Below are 13200 nucleotides of genomic sequence, written 5' to 3'. Positions count from 1 at the left end.
GCAATATGTGACTGGATTTTTAATCAATGTCAAATTCATCCATGCTTTTACCAGGGACGTTGAATCTTTTTCTAATTTTTTCGCCAGCTTCTACTCGTTTTGTTACTTTTATGAATAAAAAGAGGGGCAGAGAGAGAGAGGGAGAGAGAGAGAAAGCAGGAATTTTTTTGCTGAGCTAGCGAGCACCGAATCTCCGTCGCTATATACGAAAGACGTATTTACGAAATATGAAACAGCTCTCCACTTTATTCAGCCGCATTTGCAATGGCCAGTCATAAACCGCGTCGTAAAAATTCGTGTTTTGCAATTTTGGTAAATACACCATCATCGTCCCTCTGAGAAAAAACTTGTACTAATTTAATCTTTTCGACGTGAAATTAATAGTGTTGAAAAGCTCATTTTCTTTTTTTTTCATATTGTTTAACGTAAAATGGAAAGTTGCGTTTTTCGAGAGAAAATTTGCGACATGTCGTATATAGTGTGCTTTCACAGCAAGACTTTTTACTTGTAGTACGTGGGGTTTCTTGAATTTCCAGCTGGCCTATTCGGTTCCCGAGGGACGTGAAACTTAACAAGACGTGGAAAGAGGTCTTCCATCGTAAAGCTACGACAAATTATGGCACTAACGCGGCTCCTTGGCCCGGCATAAAAGGAAGCAATACGTGTGTTGAGGCTCCAATCATCAGTCAACGTCGTCGTAACTCTCTTGCATTATGGTTATTGTGCTGGAGGCTCATAGTTGCATTCGTTGTATATTCTTATTTAAACCAGATGTGGAATTTTCGTTCCTAATCTTCAAGTTCGTAACATGCACCATATCTACTCCAAAATATATTTCCCTTGATAATCCTGATAAGGTTTATTTAATGGTCCAGATTTGTCCCGAAATATATCTCTCTTGATAATTCTAATAAGGTTTATTTAATGGGCTACATCTGCCCCGAAATATATCTCATTTGATCGTTCTAACAAGATTTATTTAATGGGCCTAACCAACCCCAAAGTATCAAGAGACGTGGCGTATAGTCTCTGGAAGATATACCATTAAATTCTTTTTTTTTAATTATAAATACATTCATAGTCGATTTTGTAACATACGACTATCGTTGTAAATTAAAATTTTTTATTTTGCTGTAACCTTGTATGCTATTAAGAATAATATTGAGCCACAACAATTCTGTAGCAATAAGTATTAAGTCATTTTGTAATTCATGATGTAAATTTAGAATACTCGTGGATTACAAAGAGGGTTACAATTTTACAAACATTATTTTCAATATGTCTTTTGCACAAAGGTATACTACTGTAACTCAATTTTGATATTCGATTTATATTATTTTGATCTCACTCGACAATGCTGAGATCAGGAGCAGATCGATGGGTATGAAAATCCTAGCAAAATAGCGAGCTGCTCTTGCATTTACGTACTTTCATGCGACGCTCTCGTAAATTGAATAATTCAGAAGAGGGAATCTTATTTTCCTCTTGTCGATCATCCCCCAAGCTCTGCTAATCCAGAATATCAATCGATCTCACCTCCGAAGCTTTTTACACCCCCAAAAGCTGTAGTTTCTTCAAAACGTGTTTTCCCAGTGGAACGAGTCAATAATTATGCCAACGCTGCATTACTATCAAATCTCAATTTCCTTCGCTGTTAAAAATCTTCCAGAGTGCAACGAGCTTTTCCACACATGCACAACTCAAAAGCAGACAATTTCGTTGTTGCTAAAAAGCAGCCAAAAGCTATTCCACCCGTCACTCCTGATTTCCATCGAATCATCTTGACACGAACGGGTGTGATCGACATTCGGATTTTATTTCATCAGCTTTCGTGCAGCGTCGATAAGAATCGCTGAAATACACTTTGCCTCCTATATTCATCCACTGCCAATGAAATATGTCTTGCTGGGAGAATTTTCTCTCTCGGCCAGATTGAAAAGAAAACTGACATTCTCCTTTTATCCGCATCAATTTGTCACATCTCGTGAAATGGGAGGGTGTTAGTTTTTTGGGAGAAAAAAAGTGGTAGGGGTAATCTGGGGCTGTTGGAGAAGCTTTGGCGAAGGTATGCACGTGTATTCCGTAGGAGGATGAAAGGTGGAGGGGGAGGAGTCTGAAGGGGATGGTCGACGAATAAAACAAGGGTTGCCTTTGCGGCACGAGGTACAAAGGAAAATCCTCTCTTCAAGAACGTTTCGTCGTTGTCGTCCTAATGGTATTGTACCGGAAGTAGGAACATATTGCCTCGGCCACGTATTTCTACCAAACGATTTCATCTCTTCTCGTAATTGAACCTTCTCTTCAAATATCTCCTCGTTTCTTCCACCATCCCACATATTTTTCCAATCTTTGATCGAAGGAACATTTTCAACGTTTATTCAATCCTATTACGTGTGCTTGACTCTTCCATGTAATTTTACAATAGTGCCCCCCCCCCCCCCCCCACTATTCGTTCGTAGTTAAAAATCTCGAGAATCTTTGAAAAAGAATCAATCAAGTAGTACGAGTCAAGCATTGAGAGGGCTCTTTAAGAAATTCGTAACAAAGCTTTTGCATTGATCGAGATATTTGAGCAAGTTCATAAGTGAGTGAAAAGGATCGATACTGCAAGGATTATCCCTTTTGATTGAAGAAGATTTTCGATCTTTATCCTGCCTTGGCTTTCCACAAGCTACTCCCAGTCAAAAAGGAAGCAGTGGTTTAATCAGCTGCGAGCAACCACCGCCACTTCTATTACTATTTATTGAAAAGAGCTTAAAAGCTTTTTAGCCAAAGGCTCTTTCTAATAATTCAACGATCCACCAATCCAACGTGAAATAAAAAACAGTTTTTTTGTTTGATTTATTATAGCTTTAACAGAGATTTGTTGTTTAATCAATTTTTAATCCATCGAGTGCAATCTATCTTTGTGTTCTGGGGAACCAACAGGAGAAAATAAACGTCTTTTCCAGGATATACTGTACATATAAAACTAGCGCTCAGTGCGACGCAAGCAAAATTAATTGGCGTTTTGAAGGCTTTCGATAAATATTCAGATCTAGTTTTATAGGTTAATTAAGCTCTGTTTCCACATTGATCCACCTTAAATCTTTATAAATAACCAATAGTTCATTAGCGTATATATCGATATACATTCGTTTGATCATTTTATCCCATTAATTTCTGTAATTTCGCTTGATTAGAAGCCTTCCAAAAACATTTCCTCTGTAATTTCCATGATTTAATCAGCCATGGGACACCTTTCATTCGCTTTGCAATTTAACTCTGATCCACTCGTTTATTTATAATTCAATCCTCCCAAAGCCACGCTTATTCCACACTTTTTACCCCCTTCTCAATTTAACGTTTATAATAATCGCAGTAGCAATTAAACGTGAAAGGTAATGATTCAGTAAAATTTTATATTGCATGCTATAAAGAGATATGCTTTAAAGCCATTAGTGGCTGTAGGAATCGGATGAAATTCTTTTCAGCTTTGTGAACTTCACAAGGAAGCTATACACATTTCTCGAATACTTAGCAGATATATCCGCTTTCCAGCTTCTCTTTCAGGTGCTCGAGTGTCGTCATGGGGGGGGGGGGGTGTTTCAATTAAACGTGAAACGTAATGATTCAGTAAATTTTTAATTACACAGGGTAATTGAAGCCATTAAAACTGTCATCAGTATAAATGTCAGATTTATTTCTCACTAACGCTCTATATTTATTTTTAACAAAATCAGTGCATTATAAAAATATAATTATTCGTTTAATCAGCATTCATTTGAGATGCGAATTTATAAATTTGTTGCAATCATATATTTATACTGGTATAAATTAGTACAATTTCGTAGTAATGACTAAATTACTGATGATAGCCGTTGTAATTTTACAAAAATCTTTTCACAGTATAAGTATATAGGTGTATGAATCTTCTGAAATTCTTGTTAGCCTTGTAGACTTCACAAGGAAGCAAGCAAGTGTCACGTTTCTTGAATACTCAGCAGGCATCTGGTTTCCAATTTGCCTTTAGGTGGTCGAGTGTGATTTGGGGGGGGGGGGGGGAGGGGGTGCAATTAAACGTGAAACGTAATGGTCCAGTAAAATTTTATATAACATTATAAAAACTGATACAGCCCCTAGTAGTTATACGAATCTTGTAAAAATCTTTTTAGCCTTGTAAATTTCACAACCATACGACACGTTTCTTGAATACTCAGCAGACATCCGGTTTCCAATTTTCCTTTCAGGTGCTCGAGTGTCGTCAAGGCAAAAGAAAGGGGTGGGGGATGGGGAGGAAAACGCAGAATGGAGAAATGTTGCTTTGGTAAAATTGGTTGCCCAGGTGGTTGCAGCAAAGTGTATTGGATCGCAAGGACTTATACTTCTTCCTTGATCAATCGAACTTTCTTTATGTACAGGGTGTTCCATTTGAAACGATGCGATCGAATATCTTTCGCGAGAAGTCGACTTGAAAAAAATATTCCGAGTAAAAGTTTTATAATTTTCAGGATGTGCAATTTGGAATTAGACCTGACTATTGGTTTGACCTTGAAAGGCCATTGAAGGTCCAGGTGAAGGTCACCATAAAATTACTTAAAAAATTCTCAAGTCCACCCTCGTGTGGCCTTCAATCGACTACTCAAGGTCAAACCAATTACACCCCCTTCCTAAAACCATAAAATTCCTAATGTGTACACTTGTTTTCTATATTAATTTTTCCTGCAAAATCATCGAGATTCTTCGCTAAATATTGCCACCCTGTATATTCATTCTTGATCCCACTACCAGACTCTCGTCCCTTAAAATTATAAAACTTATTCCATAAGAAAGGCTGTAAAAAAATGTTTTAATATTGCACTATATGCACGAAAGAAAAGTTTTGTGCCTGTAAAATTGCTAAGTTTTCGTTGGGAAGAACGATGGGATTGTACATATCTATGCAAATCTTTGGAGGCACGAAATTTTAATTTATGCATCAATGTGACCATGCTTAGTAATGGAAATTTAACTAATTGTAATGGCGAACGAGTGCTTTTTGTGAAAAGCTTTCGATAATTTCTGTAGTTTTTATCGTGCAACTTTAGCAAATTGGTCTTGCAGATGGTTGCCAATGGCTAATTGCCCAACATTCCTATACGAGAAGAAGAAATTCAAGCTCTGCCTTTTCCCCTGCAGATTGGAAGTATCGATTAACTCGAAAACTTTACTTTCAAAAAATACCACCACACACTTTTGCTCGTAACCTTCTCTCTTTTATCTCGTATCATAAACCGATTAAAAGTTGCGTACGATTTAATCGAATGGCAAAACTTATCAGGGAGTAGAATTGATGATGAAAAAATAAAAATGTAAAAGTTACGTCATCAGAGACTGAACAGCTTTTATTCAAATAAAGCTTTTACGAGGCCAAAAGCTTTTCACCAGAAAAACGATCAACGAGGCTTCTCCGTTATAAATAGGATCGAAAAAAAGTATTAATTTCTTTGATATCTTTTTGGAACTCGAAAGCTCCAAGTGCACAAAAAGCTTTATTTTCAAAAAAAAGCTCCACTGCTTTTGATTTCACCAATTTTACTCGTAACGCTCTCCCTATTATCTCGTAGCATACACCGATTAAAAGTTGCGTAAGATTTAATCGAATTGCAAAAGTTATTATGGAGTAAAATTGATGATCGAAGAATAAAAATGTAGTTACGCCATCTCGACAGTTTTTATGAAAATAAAACTTTCGCAAATCCAAATCAGTACGATAACGAGGTTTCTCCATTACAGGCGGGATCGAAGAAGAATTACTGATTCCATCGACATTTCTGGACTGGAAAACTCCAGCTGCCTAGAAAACTTTGCTTTCAAAAAAGTGTGGATACGTCATCTGAACAGTTTTTATTCAAATAAAACTTTCACCGAGCCAAAAGCTTTTCTGCAGCAGAACGATCAACGAGGCTTCTCCATTGTAGCCAGGATCGAATAAGAATCACTGATTTCACCGACATTTCCGGACTAGAAAGCTCCAGCTGCTCAGGAAACACGATGGGGAGCTGGTGCATCCAGCAAAAGGTACATCGAGGATAAAATCGTCAATGTGGAAATAACGATTCATACAGCTAGCTCCAAAATTTCATATCGCACGATCCTCTTCGACCATTACAGGAATTACATGTTAAATTTAGAAAACTACATTATTGTTAATTGTTTTTTCAAGGAAAATCGAAAAACGATTGACAGAATTAATCTTTTTCATCGAGTGATAAATTAGCCAGGTTTAAAGCTGCTATTTTCTCGTTCTTTGTCAGTTACATAAGCAAAGCTGTACAAACGCCTGAAGAGTGGAGTACAATGAAATTTTCCACGTATAAAGGCGACCCCTCAAAAGGGCTTCCATGTGAAAACTTTCCACGTGTAAATAAATCGGTCGAAAGCTCCCTGAACGTTGCTGCATGGTACACCAACCACCAAAATTTTCTGCTCTAGGCAATTTTCGTTCCATCAACTTCTTCCAGTAGTTTTTACAACTTGAAATTAACTTGAAAAAAAATTACCAGGAGATTTGAGCGAGGGGCAAGATTCTTGAGTAATTAGACGCAAAATTATAATAGTTATAGATAATTGTGTGACTTTGAGCACTAAAATGCAAAAGGAATCCTATTAAACGAGCTACCAATATTCCTGCATCCTTCTTCAGACTTTGTTCCAATGTAACAAAATCTGTTTGCTGGACATTCTGCTTTAGAAAATCAAATAACACGAAAGTAAGCTTCTTTGAGACTCTTGAAATTTCACATGAAATTCTGTCGACTTTTGAAACACAGGGTCGAACCTTAAGTTGTATAATATTGTTTTTCATATTGCATCAACTATTTCAAGTATACTTTCGAGTGGTTTTTACAACTCGAAATTAATTTACAAAAGAATTGTTGTACGAGACAAGGTATATCAAAGGGTAAATTGCAACGAGCTACAAATATTCCTGCATCGTTCTTCTGACTACATCCTTTTGCTGGACATTGTCCTTTAGAAATTCGAGTAATTCGAAAGAAAGCCTCTTTGAACCTTTTGAAATTTAACATGAAATTCTGTCAAACTTGAAACACAGGGTCTCCAACGTTAAATCGTATAATGTTCGTGGAAAATGCATTAAATCAAATGACGTTTAGAGATACGAGCATTAGGAGTGACGAGTCTATTTTTGGAGGAAAATTATACGTCGATGGAAACCTGGTGTGGGAGAGATATTCGATTTGCTGAATGAGCTCCAGACGTATATATAACGTCTTCGAAATCCAACGTGTCAGCAAAGTATTTTCCAGTCAGTGAATTATACACTATATTTGCATCAATGTCAAACCAACATTTGGCTTTGCTATATAAATTAAACAAAAAGAATTCATCCAACTTTTCACTCCAATTCTCGAGAAAGTTTTATTTCGATGGTAAAAAAAATACGACAAGTTTTATATATGTACTATAATATTAATTAGCAAGAGAGAGAGAGAGAGAGAGAGAGAGAGAGAGAGAAGTAGTAATGATGTGGGAGTAGGGATCTTCAAAAGAGAATTTTTCTACTGGAACGAGCATGATGAAGAGTTAAAACTGAGTATGAAGCTAGATGATATTAAATAGGAGGCAGAAGCAGCGAACGACTTTTCATTTAGTTGCCGACGTAGAAAAGAGCGCGAAGCGTTTATTTGACAGAGTCTGCTGAGTAGATTAAACGAGGGAGCTTTTTGGGTTGTGTCACTGGCAGCCACATAGTGTACACGGTACAATAAGCTGACTTTGTTGCTTTTAACTGATGCACGGTTGTACAAGTGCGAAGAGGAGCGAGACAACGAGTGCAAACAACATGGGATGTACTATATATATATGTATAGTATGTATGTACAAGCTAGTAATTACTGGCACACCAGGGTGTGCAGCTTGGACCCCTCTCTAATCATGGAAAAATCATTTTTTTCAAAGAAGCAAAACAAGCTCAATTACACATTTCAGACTTGCTCTTGTATTTTTGTTTAAATTAGAAAATTAACATAAACCACTGAACTGTATATCTATATTTATAGTTTCTTATTTCTTTAGCCTTACGATAAACTGAGTTTGTTATTTTAAACTGGCGTAGGTTTGTGTAAGTGTGAAGAGGAGTGAGATGGTAAATTTGAATAAGACAGGATATACTATATTTAGTCTGGTATATATAAGATAGTAATTAATGATATACTACGATGCAACGTACACTCTTGTAATAATGTACAAAACTTTTTTTTCACGTAAACTACACAAGCCCAATGACACGTACGTTTCAACCCCTTTCCCATGTTTATCTTTTTTTGCAAAAATGAAAAAATCACCACAAACCACCCAGCTGCTTCATCTATATTTTTAATTTTCTACTCCCTTCGTGACTTATTTTACTCTCCTCTTCTATTTTCTTACCTTCTTTATACAAAGGCATGTGTGTGTGTGTGAATGAAAGATTTATTTTTAGTCCTTCACCACTTTGCAAACTCTTCCTTTGTGTTATATAAATAAACTTAAATTGTTCCAGAGTTTCTCGATTCTTCTTTTTAATTATTAGCTTTATATCCTTGTAGCTTTTCCCACTGCAAATTTGGCAGCATTATATATATATAGACAGTTTTCAATAATAAAGGCCACGAGAGAGTTGAACAACACTCCGTTCTTTCCCTCTAATTTTATTCCACAGACACTTTTGCGAGAAGAGACACGAATAAAGCCAGTCGTTCAAGACTAATTATTTAGAAAATTCGAGACAGAACTCTCTGGTTTCTTCGTTAGAAAAAACCAAAGAGAAAAACTACCTATGTGTTTCAGATCAAGATTTTATTTGCACTTGAAAAAGAATGGGATTAACAAAATGAAAAGCTTTTGGGGTGTAACAAAAAAAATGCAAGGTCACGTATTTCGAGCTTTTTCAATATATTAAGCTAATCTCTTTTGTTATGTATTTTTTTTCATGTCGAGCACAATCAAAAAGAATGTCGAATAAACGTGAAAGTCTCCATTCAAGCACAATTTAATTCTTAATTTAGTTTTACAACGCATCGACACTATATTTTAAAAATAGTTGAAATTTTTCAAAGCTCCTTTTGCTCGAGGTGTCGTTTTCTTCATGGAAAATCAAATACAAAACCAACGAACTCCTCTTGGTTCAAGATTTTATTTGCATGTAAAAAGGAGGGAATATACGAAATGGATAGCTTTTGGGATGCAGCAAAAAATTGCAAGCTCTCGCAATTCGAGCTTTTGCCATTTACAAGAATCTAATTTCTGTTTTTTCTGCTACGTGACACTGGCTCTAATGAAGAAAAATATTGAATAAACACACAAAGCTTTTTTTTTCAATTTTCCATTCGATCCTTACTCACTTGTTAAATTAACAGTTAAATTAGCTTTATAACGCATTCACACGAGATTGTGAAAACAGCTTAAATTGCTGAAAGCTTCAATTGCTGGAGGTGACGTTGAAACCTTACCTGAACTCCGCCCACGCCAATAATGAAGAGAAGCTGCACCATGAAGAGGGCTGCCAAGAGATTCATGAGGGTTGTACCCGCGAGACTCCTCAAGTCCGAGAACAAACTGAAACAAGGACGAAAGTGACGTTTTCACTCAAATCCTACATGTACAATCTCTTTAACAATTCCAAATATATGCAAATCTCCAATTTCGTATATATACACTTCTCACCTCGTTCAACAGTCAAATTTCTTGTATAAGCACACGACAGTACATTTTTTATGAGACACTAATCAAAAGTTACTCTCATATAAACAGCAAAGTCGTAAACTGGTAGGACAGTTTTCATGTAGCAGTGTGACAGGTGGTGAAAGCTCTCATTCTGTTCGAGCTTCATAATCCAGCTTATATCGTACAAAGTATTGCTCAGGTTTGATAATACTTGAGATAATTGTTGGTTCGCTTTCATCAACCTAATTATTTTTTAGGGAAAAATAACAATTGTGATTGGATGACAGAACTTACATGAATAAAGCAGTAGGATAATTTTGCATGTGGTAGTGTGACAAATGGCAAAACTCTGTTTTGAGCTTTCTAATTTATGTTATACAAAGTACACAGTTAAGGTTTGGTAATCCTGATGACAAATGTTGTCCTGCTTCGGTTAGTCCTAATAATTTCCTAGATGAAGAGTAACGAAACCACAATTGGCCAGATGACAAATTTTATACAAATATACTAGTATGACAATTTTGCATGTGGTAGTGTGACAGATGGCAAAAGGTCTCTATTCAGATCTATGTAATTTATTTTGCATTACACAAATTAAAGGTAAGGTTTGATAATCCTTTTGACAGATATTATCCTGCTCTCGTCAGGCCCAAAAATGATCCAGATAAAAAAAGAATCATTGACCAAGTAACAGGTTTAAAAGGGATGAGTTTAAAAAAAAAATGACAAATTTGTTGAAATAATTCTCGTTGAGAGATCAGTGTGTGTGAGATATATAAGGTGGTGTGCAAGTTTGTCAGAGCTTTTCGTTCAGGTTGAAAGTTTATTAGCTGGAAGCTTAAATCAGCCAACACAGTTTCAACCTTCAACTTTGTTAAATCCCTCGCAATCCTGGCAAAACCTACCGACGTAGGTTGGTACACAGCAGCTTTGTAAACTTCCCAATAGTCCAAACAGTAATGCTGTACTTTAATATTGAGATCGACTAACCGATCAATTAGTAAAAAAGAACTTTTTTTTAATTCCCATTAAAACTTTTTCCTTCGTTATTTTTTAAATTGCTCCCCTTTTCTTTTCTCTTCTCGTCTTAACGTGTTTTTCTTGAAATATTCTAAATTTCTTGTTAGTATTTCACTCGGTAATCGAAGCCTTTATCCGACAGCTGAAATTCAGTCTTTCTGATCAATTTGTAAATTGATACCTCGAAGGAAGCTGACTACTTGCTAACGAGACTGAGTTTTGCAGCAAAAAATCATATATAAAACAGAAACTAATTTATTTCAGCTCAAAATTGTACAAATTTGATTTTTTATTTATCTCAAAGTATTTTTTGAATATTTCTGTTTATATTTTAAAAATCGTGAAAATTTCAAAGTTATTTTTCAATCAGCTGTAATCTTACAGAATTCTCACTTTTTCTGATTAATAATTAAATATTCTCTTATAAATTAATATAATAATTGAGAAAAACTCTCGTAAATATTGTCACCATGCAGCGTGTGATATATTTTTGCGAGCTTCCAGCAGCAACCAAAGGCAAATAAGTCTCAAAGACTCTCATAGCTCGTAAGTTTAATTGATTTTATTATATAAACCTGAATAAACTGTTGAGAATTAATTCGATAAAATTTAACTAAAAATTGCTCGTTTAAAGTAAACTAAAGCCAAATAAAGTAGAATAAAATTTGATAAAAAACAAAGATTACTCCCGAGTAGAATCCTACGACTTAAATATTTATAAACAAACGATTGACAAAGTTTTCCATTCACCTTAGGTATTTAAGTGGATCGAGAGAAAATGGGAGAGTGCGTCGTTAAATGCTTTCAAGGTAGTCGGATGGCAAGAAAATATCCCGTTAAAGGATGAAAACGGATTAAGCTTTCAGTGTGGCGATAAGCTGGAACACGTGGAACAATTTATCAAAGAGTAGACAGTCGATCAGACGCGCATTCCTCAGAATCTCGTTTCACCCATGCTCTTCTCTTTTTCCACTTCCTCTCCTTTCTCTCCTATACTTTTACATTTCCTGGCTTCTTATACCCCCCCCCCTCTTTCCCCTCATTCAACCACAATTCGATCAAACGTCTTTCAACCTCCCTTTCAATGTTCCTCCTCCCAGCCCCTTTTCATTTCACTCCAAACCCAAACCAAATGGCTTGCTCCAGAACGATTCACCCAAACCGTTACACATGCCTCGATCACTGAAAATAATATTTCTATATACAGGGTATATCAGCAATAATGGACTCGCCAGTAAAACCAGGGAATTGCTAGAGCAGATTTTCTAGTTATATATTTATCTGATTTTTCTATCTATAATGAAGATGACGATCAGTATCTTCCCCCACCCTTTATCTTCACTCCAGACAAAATATGTTGCTAGTCTGGTGTGGTAGAGCGAAGTGGTGGGTGGAAGGAGGAGGGTGAATTCGAGACAGGCCCAGCTTCCTCGAACGGGTCGCAATGTAATTGTGGGCCAAAAAACGAACGCAGCTAGGATTAATTCCTAGGCTGTTTTAGGCTCCGAATCGGGCGAAAGCTCGGAAGTGAGAGTCTTGCAGCGCGGGGGTGTCTCGCGATGCATCCGTGGCTGTTACGTAGTTTGGAGGAAGTTGGGATGCGAAATGGAGCTCGGCGGGCGTGGAGTTGTGGACGTTGGGGGGAAGGGGGTTTCTTCACAGGTTTGCATCGTGGACCTTGTTGATCGACTGACTCAGTCGAGACAGAGGCGCGCGTTTTTCTTTTGTTATTGTAGTTCGGTACGCAAGACAGGTTTGTTTCGTTTTGTTTTTGGCGAAGAGGCAAGGTGAGGTCGAAGAGGCAGTTAATAGGTAACCTTCTCGGGACCGTGCGCTGTAAATTAAGTTCATTGTAATAAATTGTAAAAGAAGTTTGAACAAAAGGATTGATCCTAAGTTCGTTAGACTTTCTTATTTTATCCTTGCGAATAAGTAACATTTAGAGTTTATCCTCAAGAATATTTAGTTAAAATTAAAGACTTCATTGCTGATACACACTCTGTATACATTCCACACACACACACACACACACACTAAACGTTTACTCGATTATAATAAAAAATTTTTATCGATTCTTGTGGAATGCAAAAGGTGGTGTGGTGGAAACTTGTGCAAAATGAATAATTCAGAAGAAATGGGGAAGATTTTTATTTCTCCCTGAGAAGACGAGCAACCTGCACCCCTAAGTCGATTATATTGCTTTTACTTTAGACAGGAAAACTGTTCTTTTATTGCTGCTGGCTTTATATTGTTATTTTTGCTGTCCCTCTATTCTTTCTTAAGAATTTATTATCTCCTGCGAGCCTTCTATGGTGATATACAGTCACCAATTGGATCTAACTTCTGCAAGGATGTTGTCTTGGTGACACGTGGTAAAGGATTGTTTTTTTTTTGGTTGAGAAAATGAAAAGGACCCTCCATATGTTTGTGATAAGACAGCCATTTTCTAGTGTGCTCTTTCTTATTACGTATGATGAAGTTAAAGAGAAATTT

The 13200-nt window shown here is 36.4% G+C and overlaps 1 protein-coding gene across 1 annotated transcript in view; it reads right to left on the bottom strand.

The window, feature by feature from the left end:
- LOC136781992 (adhesion G protein-coupled receptor E3-like) overlaps window positions 1-13200 on the bottom strand; it is a 59577-nt gene that overhangs the window by 6560 nt on the left and 39817 nt on the right. Inside the window, exon 3 of the mRNA XM_066741069.1 lies at window positions 9474-9579. Coding sequence (XP_066597166.1) covers window positions 9474-9579 — 106 coding nt within the window. The remainder of the gene's footprint in view (window positions 1-9473; window positions 9580-13200) is intronic.

Source organism: Prorops nasuta, unplaced genomic scaffold (assembly GCF_024137725.1).
Source record: "Prorops nasuta isolate Cenicafe-Biocafe unplaced genomic scaffold, Cenicafe_Pnas_1.2 PNAS00025, whole genome shotgun sequence".
Lineage (NCBI taxonomy): Eukaryota > Metazoa > Arthropoda > Insecta > Hymenoptera > Bethylidae > Prorops > Prorops nasuta.
This window is presented reverse-complemented; position numbering and strand designations above follow the sequence as displayed.